Raw genomic sequence first — 15777 nt, forward strand, 5'->3', positions numbered from 1 at the left:
GATTATATCAAGCAGGAATGGGCAAAATTATTATCCTGTTCTTTTTTTATCCCTAAGCAATTAAAAAGTGTCTTTAAAAAGAAAGGTAATTTTACACAATGGTAAATAAGTCTCTGTCTTTTGATGTACGTTGTAGGAAACAATTCTAGATCTACATTCAGTAAAGTCATTGGAAATAGTTTCTTTGTATGTAATATAATACATACTCCTGTTTTACACAAAAACACGCTGGTACAGCACCCATAATATACACGCTGTGCTGTCACATATAATGATAACAATAATGTATCTTCACATAACCCACCCCAGGACTGAATGACAGAGCAAGCACATTTCTCCAGGCTGGTAGTGTCCTGCAGTGCTTGCGAAATTAAAGCACAGACAGCAGCAGTGGTTTTCTGCTTAGTCACTGAAGTATTTAAGATGAAACTCAATCTCTCTGTGGACGCTAAAAGTCCTTCTTATGTATTGGATGGCCCTGAGCCAAATTGTCTCCTTGGCAATGTCAATAGAGGTGCTGTACAGGGCTGCAGCCATCAGAGCTTTTCTTTAATGATGCTAATGGATCCACGCTTCTGCAGATTACTGATGAAGCGGAATGTGTGAAAGGCTGGAAAATCAGTCTCTCGAACCATCATCTTCAACACAGGAAAAAATCATATTTTAATCAGATAATCTGAAGGAATATTTCAGCTCCAGTGTGCACAAACTAATAATGCTTTTTACAGGTTCACTTGTATAGCAGATTAAGTACTCATCATTGACTCTTAACAAATAGTTATCACCAACAGTCTGGTGTTCAGAAGGCCTAACCTGCTGTGGCTTTACGCTTATATTTTTTTCTAACTTAAGCTGCAGCAGGAGTTGAGCACCACTGCAAATGAAAAGAGGCTGCACCTGTTCATCTCCCTTCATTACGTCCTCATTCTAACAGCTTTAATTTTACTGCAGTGCTTTCAATTTGTTTTTGACAGTCTCATGTCTTCCAAATACAGCATGCTACATTTCTACCACTGTGATCTTCTCTCCAGCTTAGCGTTGTGCTTTTGTTAAAAGGAAGTGTTGTGCTTTTGTTTAAAAAAAAAAAAAAAGGGAAATTAACAGACAAGCAGCTGGGCTCCAAACACTTCAGTGTGATTTCCACTTGCAAACAATGCCTTTGGTGCTACTGGAATCTACAATTCCCCATAGCTTCAGTGGATCTAATATTACATGTAGAGCTTTGAAAGAGCTCAATGACATTAGATTTCACAAAAAGATTTATTACTAGAATCATACAGGGTAATGATATAAATATTGAAAAATCGTGATGGGCTAAAGTAAGAATCAAAATAAGGTGTCTTATGTCATAGCTTCAGTGATCTAATCTGCTATTTGTAATATCCTTAAACTCCTCAACACTAAGCTCATTATTGTAGGCTATTAAACCTCCATTTAACTACTATGAATAATTCAGTAGCAACCATAACACTTGTATATTGAGTATATGTTTATGAGAGGATATGAAGTGCGGAGTGTAACGTCCTACCTGCAGAGGTGTTTTGTGGAGTTGGGCTTGACCTCTAGAGTGTAGCACTCTCCTCCGTTCACGCAGTAGGCTTTCTCCTTCTCGCTGCAGGGGGTCACGTGACTGGACGTTTTAGCTGAGGGTGTGGTGCTGGTGGCAGCTGAGGGATAAGAAAGGGGAGAGTGAAGGATGAAGGAAATCACACTTCAATTAAAATTGATCTGGACAGTGCTTTTTAAAAAATATACATGCAAAAGCAGCTTAAGAAAAGGTTTCACAAACTCACAAATGCAGATTTTATTTTGCAATCTGTTTTAAAAAGAATTTTTGGAGCTTAGCTCGTTTGCCCACTGTTAAACTCGGTACAAGGGTAAGCTAAGGCCAGTCCTTGGCCTGTAGTTTAAGAATTGTGGGAAACGGAGGCCAATGCTGTCTACACCAGACCCGCTGTCTCCTCTGCAGCGACACTGCAGAACTGATATCCACTGCGTTTGATCCCAGTGTCCTTCAATGTTGCTAAATACTAGCAGAATATTAGAGAAATATGAGATGGCACACGCCACACTGACAAGGTGCTTTGGTTTATTGATGCAGCCAGAATCAATGCATGCTGTTCACCTTGAATCCCAAACACCACTGCCTGGAATAATGCATTAGCTATTTATGCAAAGATGAGAAGCAAATAACTATGAAACCTAGATGCACTTTAAGGCTGTAAGGAAAGATGCTAAAAACTGTACACCATGCACATAAACTGCAATAAATACAAACAGTGGTATACTAAAATAATCAGTTGAAATCATCTGAAATTAGTTTTGAGTTTCTAGAAGGTACCTCGGATTGCATTTAAAACTACCCAACCATAGCAGACATAACTTATTCGTTAGTTAACTTTCCACTAAAGCATGTCAACTCAAATGAACCAAGAGAAAATCTAAACTAAATGAAAGAAAATAAGACCCGTGACACTACCTGTGATGTTTCCGTAATGCCTGGACATGTACAGCCGCATGTCTTTACTGCCAACTGCTGTTCAATTACGATCAATTGCCCAGTGCACGCCGCCTTCCTCACTGCTACCTGCCCTCGCCAGAGTGCAAACTCAGTGCTCGTCAACATTTTTAAACAATCTCATTCGGCCTCCGGCTCTCTACCTCACACAACACGTCACACCTGGCGCCAGTGCAGCTGAGCGCAAGCTAAAACGTCACAGTGACCATCCCTTGAAAATGAGTTTGCACTGCATCCCCTCAAAAAAACTAATATTTATGCATGGAGCAGTAGTGCTGGAAGTCTGGCGTTTGATTAACAAGCCCACTTCCTGTGATGGTACACATGCACATAAATGTTCTCTCTCGAAGCAGATGTGATTACAGACTAGAAAATGACACGCCACAGCCATGAACAGATGCAGAATCCACCCACTTGATCATTAGCTGGGTGAGTGCACATAGTAATTGATCGATTGAGCACTGTTTTTAAGATGGGATTCATTCCAACAGGATCTGGGAGTGAGAACATTGATGCCCATAAGTAACAGTCTCTGACATTATGATCACATCATTTACAGCCTGGTTTACAACGTCAAGTACCCTACAGCCCTATCTTCTATTTTTCAGTTATGAAACATGCGTGACCTGGAATTCAGTGTTCTACACAGAACTGAAATAATCCTTCTCGCTTCACTTACTGATATTGCAGGGAATTATGAACTTGATTTAACAGGAATCTATTTAATTTTTACAGGAACTTACTGTAAAATGTTAAAAGAACACTAGGTATTTTTGCACCTATACAGCTGCATAGTTTAATTCATTTTTACAGCACTATCCTGAAATATAAGGTGAGGGGTCAGTTTCCTAACCCCCTCCAAAAGTTATATAGTGCTGTTTCTGCAGTGCTGGGCCTGGAGTAGCGAAGACAGAGGCTCTATTCTCCTTTTTCTCTATTTATAGGTCAGTGGAGCATCACAATGATATTGAAACTGTCATTTTAAGGTAAAAATACTACATAGTGTTTCTTTAAGAGTTAATATAAGCTTCTAGATTTCACAGCAAAATACATTAACTGTTTTACTGATTTTCATATAGAGTAACTCTTTAGAAAAATACTATCAAAGTAACACCACAATATGCTTTTTGACTGATCTGTGCTTGAAGAACACAGACCAATCATATATGTCATTAAAAACCAATACAGAGGAGTAGCTGTAGGGGTAATGTCACACAGGTAGTCCAGTTTGACTGATGTATTACATGAAATACAGCATTTTCAGTATTTGATATATGTGAAGCTAAATAAATATGAAATCATATTTTGTGACTTATGTTTCCCCGTTCATTCCACCCACCTTTGAGTAGAGTGACCGGAATTCATAACGCCATGAAAGACAATTAGGTTAGCTTAGAGAATACTACTGAAATGCTGCAGTGAAATCATGGGTCAGGGACCCCATCCCATCAGGTAACAGCTGAGGTGGGATAGACATGGCCATTCATCCAAATGCAATTCAATCTCTACAGTCCACAGTGCTGTTTTGCTAGACAATCAACGTTTAGTTGAATAATTGACAGTGCAACAGATTGCTTTTGTCTCTGTAACCTAATTATTGTGTTTCTCTCCCATTAAACCTACTGGATCAGAGATCAGAAGCGGTCACAGATCATCAGTCAAAGCTTTCTATGGCTCCAGAGACAAAAAATAAAGACTTAAAATAGATTAGCATATGGCCAAATCACAACCGCACAAAAAGAGCCTACAATGAGATGGCTTACAAACAGCTCTGTGATTCTAGATGGAGTGACAAGCTAAAAAAGTCTTAAACAAAGACTATTCAGTTCACGCTATGCTTTTGGCAACTTGTCTCTCAACTGCCCGACACTTAAACAAAGTCACACTGCCACCATAACAGCAGGGGATGTGAAGTCTTTTCAAGGTGAAACACAGAGCATCCAAACTATTCAGCTCACGTATGAATGTGTCTCAATGCGGTCAAAGCACAACTGCCTTCTTTGAAGATGCCACTGCTACATATGAATGATGGCTCAAAAGAAGAAAGGTGAAAAATCTAATTCAACTCTTTAACCGTCATTGGATTCTTTGTAAATGTTGTCAATATGAATCTGACAGCTAGTAAAGCAGAAGGTAAAAACATTTTCACCTGAGTAAGTGCACATTGCCTGAATTTTTATTGCAGTTATTTAATGTCTTGGATGACTACATGTGGTATCACAACACACCCACTGCACTATGCACACATCCTTTCTGTATATTTTAAGAATGCAGCAACAATACAAGCAACATTGAGTCAAGCAAGTATTTAATTTATGCTCTGAGATCAGTGATGTCTGTGGGAGGCAGGCACAGGCTAAATTTGAGGCAGGTTTTGGGTTTCAATGCAGTAGAGCTGAGCTCCACACTTCTTTTTCAGGTTCTAGATGGAGGCTGCTGGTTAGCTCAATCGATTTGGGTCCATTTCATTTTTTTTGCTGGTGGAAAGAAACCCAAGAGCCAACAGTCTATGAGGGTGCAGTGCCAACAGTCTTTGGCTTCCTCCTCCTCCTCCTATCCTGCATTTGCTAGGCCAGCAACTTCCTGCAGCGTTCTGCTCGTGTGAACACAGCCTGGTCTGAGAGCACTCAAGGGCAAAGCCACTGCTGCGGCAGACGACAGAAATCCATCACTAAACAACCAGACTATCTTTAGCCTAACAGAGGCAAAACTTGGTAGTGCATTCAGTCCAAGTCATGGGGCCAACTGTTACAAAGACAACACCATTAGGTCAAGATTAGGTAGAACACATACTCCAACTCCTAGCAGTTGATCCTTAATTAAATTGAACATATAAGATACGGACTTCAAAGCTTTTCACTTTGCTATAGCGCCACCATCAGGCCAATGGGGCTGAGCATGTAGTGTAAGTGACTACGACATGTTAATCAAGTATCAATCTGTAGACCTCAGGGTTTGGGCTGACCATCAATTTTCATCTGAGAAATAGAACAAAAAATGCTGTTAAAACCCCTGTCCCCTGATACTTGGACCCAAAAAAATAATAATATTTACAAAAACATAAGCTGATGTATTTAAAAATACAAAAAGTATTTAAAAAAATGTATTGAAACGTACTTTAAAATTTGAAAATAAAGCATCTACAGTAATCTAAATATCACTGGTCGTATCTATTAAGCAGCACTGGACACTATTGTATTAAATCCATCAAGAAATTAATCAGCACTGTTATTTAATTATCATTAATTCACCCTATGTACAACTACACGTACGTTTGGCCAAAACTAATCCATATTAAATTTTCTTTTTTAGCTTGAGGCAACAATCTTATAGCACATATTAATATTCAATTCACAAACATCCACGTAATATTGATTGATTTTTATTCATTTCCCCTTACAGTTGGGTTTCTGCTGTCTCTGAGATAAAGATCTAGTGAAAAGTTCTCCAGATGTCATACTGAATCATTACACTTTAATACATTAGTGCTCCCTGTATCGGACTGACAGTCTGCACCAACATATCCTGTAAGTTTTACTGATGACTCAAGGCAAATTAAAAATATTGATGAAAGGACTGACACTGCAAAGGTACTTTATATAAAGCTTTGGCAGGATGCAGACAGAAGTGATGACTGCATCAGCTTCCACTAAATACAGCTTAACTCATGGACCTGGTGAAATGATTTGGCAAACCCTTGCAAATCTCTCACACCAAAATACTGCTTTAATACGGAAGTTGTCAGCGTCCTAGATTTATTGGATCTACATCACAACAAATCAAGGTCACAAACATTTTATATCATATGCTACTTTATAGGTTTCAGAGAGAGGAAAACTGCAAGTATAAATGATGAAGTCTTGTTTAAATCAGATGCCCCAAATAAAGCAACCAGAAATGGTGCATTGCAGAAAAACATGACTCTGATTGTATTATATCAGTGCAGAAGCTAGCAACTGCCATGCTTTCCTGTCTACATTATTTTTATAGAAATGAATGCATGTTGCTAAAATAAGGGTAAAGAATAAGCTTTCTTTTGGGACTATTTCGTCTTATGACACTTATTAATATTAGGAAGGCACTAGAGGAAGACAGGAAATGCAGGGGGCATTATGGCTTCAAATATTCCATTGCTCCATAGAAGAAAAAACTGTAATGTTGCACAGACTGGGCATTCTGTGACATCGGAGCCAAAGCAAGAGAAACCAAGGAAGAAATAGCACAAAAGTTAGTCAATTAATCACAAAATATTTTTGTAGATCATATCGCTCTTCCTTCTGGGTTTCTGCTCTGTTTTAAAGCCTACTGTGTGGAGCCGCTGGATGTCAATCAGATGTCGAAACTTCTCTAAACACCAGCCATCACTAACACAGCAAGCCAGGGGCATTAGATGATTAATTTCACACATTCTCAGCCAGAGCCTGCTGGAAGTGGCCACAGCATCTGTCTGTGTGTGAAACTATGGAGACTCATTCCAGAGCAGCCTCTAGGTGTGAAAGGTGTGCTGCACTCAGCTCTAAAGCAACTGCAAGCACATGTCAAGAACCACACGTAAGACTGCAGGCTATGGAATGAGTGGGCACTCAGTAGCGGAAAGGCAGGTTTGTTTTCAAAGCCAAATAAGAGAATAACTTCCTGTGGAGCTGAAAGATCTGGAGGCTACATCCTCAATTTCAGTAATTTGCTCTTATAAGCTCACAGTATAAATGCTGCGCTGGCTTGTATTAGGTAATGTAGCAAGGGAAGCCAACTGCAACTTTTGATCCTCCTAAAACAGGAACAATAAACACCCACAGGGCTGTCCTCTGATTATGCTAAAACTATCTAAAACTATTCCAGACTTCATTTACATTTTCTTTTTTCTCCCAAAGTCTCATGCCAAAAATAGCACAATGACTCGGAAAGATTTAACTAAGGCTACCTACCTGGCTAAATTAGCATTACGGGCATTTCTTTAAAGCCTTACACAACTCAGCCACAACGTGATGAAGCCACTTTCCTGGGGTGGTCCAGGGAAGGACAAGGATGAAAGGGTCATGGGCATCCAAGGATCACTGATGCCTGTGGGAAGCCTAAGAGCTAACATAGCACAACATGCTGATAAAGACAATGCTGGATATAACAGAAATCTGCAAGGACACACAGTGGACAACGCAGTGATGCTGCGTAGCCATGGAAAGGTCAGAGTGTCCATGGTCAAAAAACCCTACAACTTCATAAGTACTTACTAAAGTAAATAGCCTGAATTTAGTAGCACAATCTTTATATAGAGATTTTTTTTAAAGAGTCAGCCTACACGAAGCACTGAAATGTGCAAAAAGCACATGATTTTGTACCAGAGGGATAGAGGCTCTGCCCTGGAGTGCTCTAACCCCAATTACATGCTCATTGGAGCAGGCAGAGGGAAGGCATGTTTGATCCTACATCCTGACAGGGCATACTGCAGGCTACAGGTTACAACCAGAAGCAAGTTGGTGAAGGAAGCATCTGTTTTAATCAGGACACTCATATAAACTGATAACTACTCTCTGCTGTGCCATGGTCACGGTGCACACACAGCATAACACCGGACCACTGTGGGGACCTTGAGACAGCTTGTGGCAGGGAAGTGCTTTTGTTTCCAAGATGCCAAAGAAATTCAGTATCTGCTTGATTTGCTCAGAGTGATGCGCCTACATAAAAGAAACCAAGTTCACATACAAAACTACTCAGTCCAAGTTGGCGTTGAGTTTGCAGGCTGAGTAGGCTGTCATGGTCACAAAATAAATAAATAAATAAATAATAATAATAAAAAAGTAGTTCATTTTCAACCCAAATGTATTTAAAGCACTGATTCCACTGATTTTTGATGCTTTGGAATACTGGGTAGCACTTAGCCAATAATCTGCTGTGTCATTAGTGATGAATCAGACTGTCCTCCATGATTCTGCCTTCAGCAAGACTCCAGCACTCTCCTGCTCCTCAGTCAAAGGAAGATTTAAGTGAAGGCACAAGCCTCAGATGTTGAAATGTCTGTGGTCCAAGTCAACAATTATCAGCTAATATTTGAATAAAAAATACTTTTTAGACTTAAAGACTTAATAAAAGTCTATTAAATAACCACATTTTTTTCACAAGTTTTGTAAGAGGACCTTTTGAGAATGGTCCCATATAAATATTAATATTTATACCATTAAGCAAGTAGTTTGGGAACTGCAGTTTAACCAAAGTAATCTAAGCCTTCATAACACAAAATCCGGTTTAAAATGTAAAACATTTAGAAACATACGTTTAACATTGCGCCATATTAGCACTACTGAGATTCAATCTTTTAATCGTTTTCAAATGCAAACATTCCAGTCTTGAGTCTAGCTGAGAATGCTGAGGACTGTGTAGATTAATATAAAACCTCTGGCATCCTCAGTGATCTGTTTTTTCAGATTGTCATAGCGAAATGCACCAATATGTCCAAAAGAGCGCCAGTTTGAAAAAACATGGCTTCTAAACAAACAAATGCAATTAACATGGGACATTAACTATATTATAATCCATCCATGTTGTATATAATTATAGTTATAAATAATATTAGAAGCTAGCCTAGTGGGTATGTACAAGGTAATTATACCATATTCATCTGTGAAACTGAGATGCAGGCTCCATACTGCTCACGTGTGTCATTTCATGGTGAGACATCGGCAAAATACTTATCACCTGAGCTTAGGTTAACCATTTATTTCATTAACACACTCAGTGTTTTAGTTACTATAAATGAGCATAAAGCCTGTAGACTGATGGATTCATTTGTAAGAACAGCTGGATAAACCTGCATTGCAGTCAACTGTATAATTATAGCCTTGTGGTAAATAACACATCAGTGTAGCAGTAAGTGTTCTGTCATTACACAAAGCAGCAAAAAAAGAAGTCTTTGAACATCTGTTAAATACAATTTGTGGCACTGAGATGCAAACTCTTTCATATGTATTGATTAGCCTTAAAATATTCCTGGGTTTACTGGTGTGAGTGGGCAAATTTGCAGCACAAATAAATCAAAGTAGTTGCACAGACAAAAGGAGAATATCCATTACCGAGAAAATCACTAATGCACTCCAAATGAAAATCCATGCTGTCACTTTAGTCTGGCTCTCTCTATATCTCTGTCTGCCACTCGAGTCACAGCCTCTGCAGCGTTCCAATCCCCTGTGCCTATGAGGCCAAGTCGAGAGGATTGTGGGAAATCGCTGTGAGGCAGCTGCTCTGAGGTACGGAGAGCATGTCTCTGAGGGATGCGGCTGAAAGGCTCTAACCCGATCAGGTAAGGGAGAAAGACACACACCCTGGTTATCTGCCTCCGACACTGCCTCACATTCACAGACTCAACCCACGGCCCGGGATAGCTTCAGACAGCTTAGCCTGAGGAGAAACCCCAAAAATCCTGGACTGTTGTTCACCTTACAGATTAAAGTGGCACGCGGCTAGATCTAAAAGCTTATGCTCAACAGGATTTGCTCTTTTCCCCACTCATTAACACCCACTGACTGACAGCTCTTCTGTTTTCTAGGGGGCAAACGGTGTAACCAGCAGACATTCAGAGACAATGCTGCTAAACTTAGATAACATCCCACATTACGATGGTCTGTTGTTGCTGGGTGAATGTACACAATTGGTTTGTCCATGCTCTGCCCACAAATACATTCTTTCCTAGACTAGTTACAAAAAATAAGCAAAATGCACAAATTATTCACAAAAAGACCATTATGATGTTTATTCACAGTCATAAAACTGGGTTTACCGTCTAACACACAGAGCTGGATTATCCTGCTGATTCTAATCAAAACTTAAAACAGCTGCAAACAACTTCCTGAAAATTTTAGCACCATTCTCACCCCATCTAATCATCCTGGTTCTCAATGGCTAAAAATCAGCTAGTTACTCACTAATTCATGGTAGGTACTAAACAATAGTCTTCAAAGTGAAAGTGGATAATTAGCTTATAGTTTAAAGAGTTAAGGGACTATCACAATCATCATTAGTAACAAGCCGTCAAAGACGCATTAGGTCCATTTTTTAAGGATTCATTACTTAACACAGAACAGTGAGAAACACTGTTAAACACATATTTAATGCTCAACTCTAAAGAATCCAGAAGAAAAATGTAGAAAGTGTGACACCAAGCACGGATTAGCCGATGAAAGACTTCCGAACAATAGAGATAAAATCACTGTGTGCGTGGGCTGAGCTGCACCAGTAGCATCACTTTAATGGAGCTTAGCAGTCAGCAGGGAGCAAGAGCCTCCAAACAACATTTCCACCACATGGCTCAAGCCAAAGATCGGATCCTGAAGTATATATAGGATCTGTACTGAGACCCAGGAGGTGCATATATGCTATAAGAAAGCGTGAACAGAAATTGTGTTCAAAGGATGGAATGAATGCAGCAGATCAACGTAATCTGAGGGATAATGCAGCAGGATATATTAAGAACATTATCTGGGAATGACACAGCAACTGAAAATAAAATTTGCTTTCTGTGGTATAAACACCATTGGACATACACAGTGACCTGAATGTTTACTGAAAGTGTCATCCCTCTTTCTGGAGTAATGTACATTTTAAATACTCAAGGCATTAGTCTAAACTGAAAGCAGCATAAAAATGATGCTGTATAGTATCACCATATATAAAACCAGTCACACATTTTACATCTATGTAAATCCTATAAGGAGAAGAATGGATTCTTTTACAGGCTTGTCTCTTGGTCTAATTAAGTTATTATACACTGCCATGGTAGACCGGCAGCTAAATTCAATATGTCAGCCATGAGACTGGATGAATGAGTGCAACACTACTTTAAAACCAGTGCATTATTAATGGTGTGGACATCAGCCTATCCATGGGCTCCCCACATGTGTAGTTTCAAAGCAGATGTTGTAAAAAATTAGATTTACAAATAGGTTTTTCCCCAAAAGTGGTTTAGTTCAAATGATATTTTCACATGACACACATTATACTGTGTGTGAAAATTACTTTGTTAGCACAGATCAGGTGTATTTGTTGGGTTAATACAAATTTAATTTCCTAGCACACAGGAATGCAGTCGCTGCATTTTTATTGGCTGGTAAGGGGCGCATGTTTGTGCAGGTGCCCCCCACCCTCCTTAGACATGGGGGACAAACTCATGATGAGATATCTCATCTAAGATGAGATCAATTTTGAGAATTGAGAGCATGTGTTCAGTTTATGTTGTTTTACTGTTAAATAAAAGAATAAAAATAAACCCTGCCTGTGAAACGCTTATTAACAAGAAAAAAATGGAATATGACCTGTACCAAATTATGTAACTATAGCCTCCTGATGCTGTTGTTTGATTTATTTTAGCTTCTTCTTATCATTTATTGCAAGCTCAACATGTCCACTGTACTTATTAAAAATGGTATTCATTCATTCGTTCATTCATTCATTAATTATCTGTAACCGCTTATCCAATTCGGGGCCTACCTGGAATCATTGGGCACAAGGCGGGAATACACCCTGGAGGGGGCGCCAGTCCTTCACAGGGCAACACAGACACACATTCACTCACACCTACGGACACGTTTGAGTCGCCAATGCACCTACCAACGTGTGTTTTTGGACTGTGGGAGGAAACCGGAGCACCTGGAGGAAACCCACGCGGACACGGGGAGAACACACCACACTCCTCACAGACATTCACCCGGAGCAGGAATCGAACCCACAACTTCCAGGTCCCTGGAGCTGTGTAACTACGACACTACCACCGTGCCGCCACATCCCATCATTTTTATATCTAATTATTTGAATGAAGCCACTGGCTAAAACAGGCTGGTGACAGATATAGTTGGCCAGGATTAACCCAAAACTTTGAGGCTTTGAATTGTATGTTTCTACCTCACATTAATAAAAGGGACAGAAAAATGTTTCATTAGGTCACCGCCAATTTACTGCTCCTGCTGTTACAGGTGTTTCACATTCACTCTGAATAAAATCGGGGCTGACGTATACCTCTACACTTTTTAAAGATTGTACAAATGCTATTTAGTGTTTAAAATTCTATTTTTATCTCTCTGGTTATGATTGCTGCAATGGAGAATGCTAGGTGTTGGTTTTCATCTCTACTATTGCAATGACTCTAGGACATAACATTTTGTAAAAGACCCCTCATCCTGTAACAAAGGTTGCTATACTATATACTGGGAATCCAGTTCTTCATGGTAGCACATTTCATTCAGAGGATGTTTTAAACTACTCTGCAGTAGGATAGCCACATTATTCTTTAATATGAAACAGACCCAGATGTGGCAATGCATGCTGTTCTCTGTGTGTTGTTTGTTTCACAAGAACAGATTGGGTAGTGCAGTTCTTTTAGAACTTTTAGTTATTTTAGTTTCTCTCAGACGAACAGAAATGCCAAGCCAGTACCTGTGTAATGACCACCTGAATGCCACTCACTTCAATCCCCATGAGAAGAACTGGTCTATCACTAGAACACACACCGATAATTGTCATATTTCCCAAACAGCAAACATGCCTTCTGCTTCACTGGAGACTTTGCCAAGGACTCCTCAAAGAGTTTCAACAGAAGGAAACTCACAGGAGTGTCTTAGAGCCCTCAAACGGAAGCAATGAATAAATGATGTCTCCAGTTTAATTCCTGTGTGCATTTGTTCCCATCAAGCTTCACAGAAATCAAATAAAAAACATTAATAAATAAAAATATTTGTAAAAAATCAATAATGCACACAGTATATCACATCTTTTTCATCCGGTGGTCTGCTCTGGGTATGGTATGACTAAGCATCATCGCATTGGAGTCTTTCAGATTCCAAGAGAGCCACAATGTCAGGCTGGCATCTCTTATAAATAATACCTCAAAAAGGCCGCTCCATTGGATGCCAGCCTGTCTTTCCTCATTACAGCCTTATTAAAGAGGCTGTGCTAGGACAGGCATCCATAAAGAATCAGGCAGCACAGACAAATGTGTTGTTTGGAGCTGGCACAGACTAAGCCCTCCTTTCAAATGAGGCAGGAAGTTTGAGGCGACAATGAAATATGAATCAAGAGATTAATGCTATAAGCAGCAAACGGGGTTTAATATCTGAGCGCACGGAATTGGGCCATGCAAATCGACAGCAGCTCAAAATAAGAAACACGTTTTTCCCATTTGCGCTAATGGTCATCTGCTGGACTGAGACATCTCTGACATTAATTAAGACATTTCAGGAACTATGTCCAGCAATGGACAAGCTAGTATTAGTGTACAGGCACTGCTGCTGTAACAAATATCATACATTTTGTTCCATGTAATATATGTCTGAGTAGCTTTGTTCACATATCAATCACAAAGTTAACATGTATCACTTCTCTTATGAGCTCACCATTCAGCTTCATTACTACATTACCATTCATTACTACACTGGCTAAGTTTTAAATAAGGGTCACTCTCAATAGATTCAAAGTTTTTCAAAGTTGAGTGATATTCTGAATGATTCATAGCACAGCACCAAAACAAACAGTACGTCTCTTAGACTAGGACTCAAACAAAGGCACTGCATATGCATTTACTGGTTAAATGAAAAGGATAATTAAACAAAACAATAAACATATGCCGTGGCAGCACACAACAAATAAATATAGTTTAGCAGAAAAGCACCACAAATCAGTTCATTATTCAAACTAGTGCATGTGCATGGACCCTCAGGACATTAAATTGCTCTATTTGCTAAGGGAGTGAGAATCACAAACACACTCAGGAAAAAGCGGGAACAACAAAAGAAAAAGCTCAGAGGAGGCACTTTGCGGGGTAGGGGATTGCGACTGGAGGCTTCTTCATCTTTATGTTTTCTAAGCAGGTGCAGTGTGTATTGAGCTGAGTCGGTTTGGGGAAATTAAACAAGAATTCATGGATTCCCCTGTGGGAAACCACTTGTAAATACACACAGCGAAGGCCTGATAGATGGACAGAGTGTTTGGCAGACTGGGCCGGGCCTACAGGATTAACCTTGACTGGACGTTCTCTCCCAAAGGAGCCCAATGACGGCGGGATACACACTGCTGCAGTGCAGTGACCTGATGCAGAGAAACCTACAGCAGAATACCTCCAGCGGTGATGACTGTGTGGCTCTGACAGGATGTACAGTATGTGGGGAGATACAGAGAGTGAGTGTGTTGTGTTAATAAACCAGTGTAATTTATCATCGGTGCAGCAAGAAAGGAGGTGAATGCAGGAATAGCGCAGAGAGAAACACTCTGCAAGGTGTGGCAGGGGGAGAGAGAGTGAGCAAGCGATAGAGAGAGGGAGGGATATGTTTCATTGAGTATGCAATAGGGGAAAGAATGAAGGGAATTAGAAAGAAAGAGAGTAGATTGCTCTGAAGCTGTTTGTATAATCTTCAGTTTCCCCTGCTGCACTGTAATCACTGCAAATATTTCTGTGCATGCTGCCCCTGCCCATGCATACTTATTGGAATTTAACATCTTTTTTTTTTAATGGTGGAGGAAGCAGCAGATGCGTGCTCATTGATATTTTAACATCTCTTTTGTCAGCTTGTGCTTTTCCTGGAACAGCGAGAGGTTATCTCACTGCTGTAGAGTGAAGGTTTCCGTTAGGCTGAGTGCTCCACACTTCACCAAATACAACACACCACTGTGGACCAGCATTGGGGGAGCACAGCTAAAAACACTCACACTCTTCAGTGAGAAGTGGACACCTGTGTGAGCAAACCCATGATGTAGTCTTACCCCAGTTAGTGTCCTGAACAAAATGGGCCTTCATCAACTGTACATATTACACTCAGTTACCTGACCACACCAAACACAATATACTGCATTTATGCTATGAAACGATAGACATTAATAACACATTAGTGCATATTTAAAAAGATGCAGGGACAGGTTTCATGTGTCTCAGATGAAGCACACCGCCTTTACCTTCCCGAGTGCAAAACTATATCACAGATAGAGTCATACACTACATGGTGAAAGATTTGTGCACCTCATATGTGTCTCCATTAATGAAGGGCATTAAAAGAGAGTATAGCAGTAAATAATTTGAATTATTTGGGAATATTCTGGATTTCTTTTGATGCCATTTGGCCACGTGAATCAATAGTGAGGTAAGGTACTGATTTTAGAAAGACTTTTTGATCCAAACTCTATCATCAATCTGTGAGGAGTTTCGTGTGTTCTTTCTGTGTCTGCATGGGTTTCCTCCGGGTGCTCCGGTTTTCCTCCCACGGTCCAAAAACACACATTGGTTGGTTGAT

At 39.9% G+C, this 15777-nt stretch overlaps 1 protein-coding gene across 3 annotated transcripts in view; it reads right to left on the minus strand.

Annotated features, from left to right (window-relative positions):
* The window catches only part of nrg1 (neuregulin 1), a 60159-nt gene that overhangs the window by 13524 nt on the left and 30858 nt on the right, over positions 1–15777 (minus strand). For all 3 annotated transcript variants that reach the window (XM_066651432.1, XM_066651431.1, XM_066651433.1), the window contains one exon: positions 1529–1667. In XM_066651432.1, coding sequence (XP_066507529.1) covers positions 1529–1667 — 139 coding nt within the window. The remainder of the gene's footprint in view (positions 1–1528; positions 1668–15777) is intronic.

The sequence above is a fragment of the Hoplias malabaricus genome, chromosome 18, assembly GCF_029633855.1.
Source record: "Hoplias malabaricus isolate fHopMal1 chromosome 18, fHopMal1.hap1, whole genome shotgun sequence".
Classification (NCBI taxonomy): domain Eukaryota; kingdom Metazoa; phylum Chordata; class Actinopteri; order Characiformes; family Erythrinidae; genus Hoplias; species Hoplias malabaricus.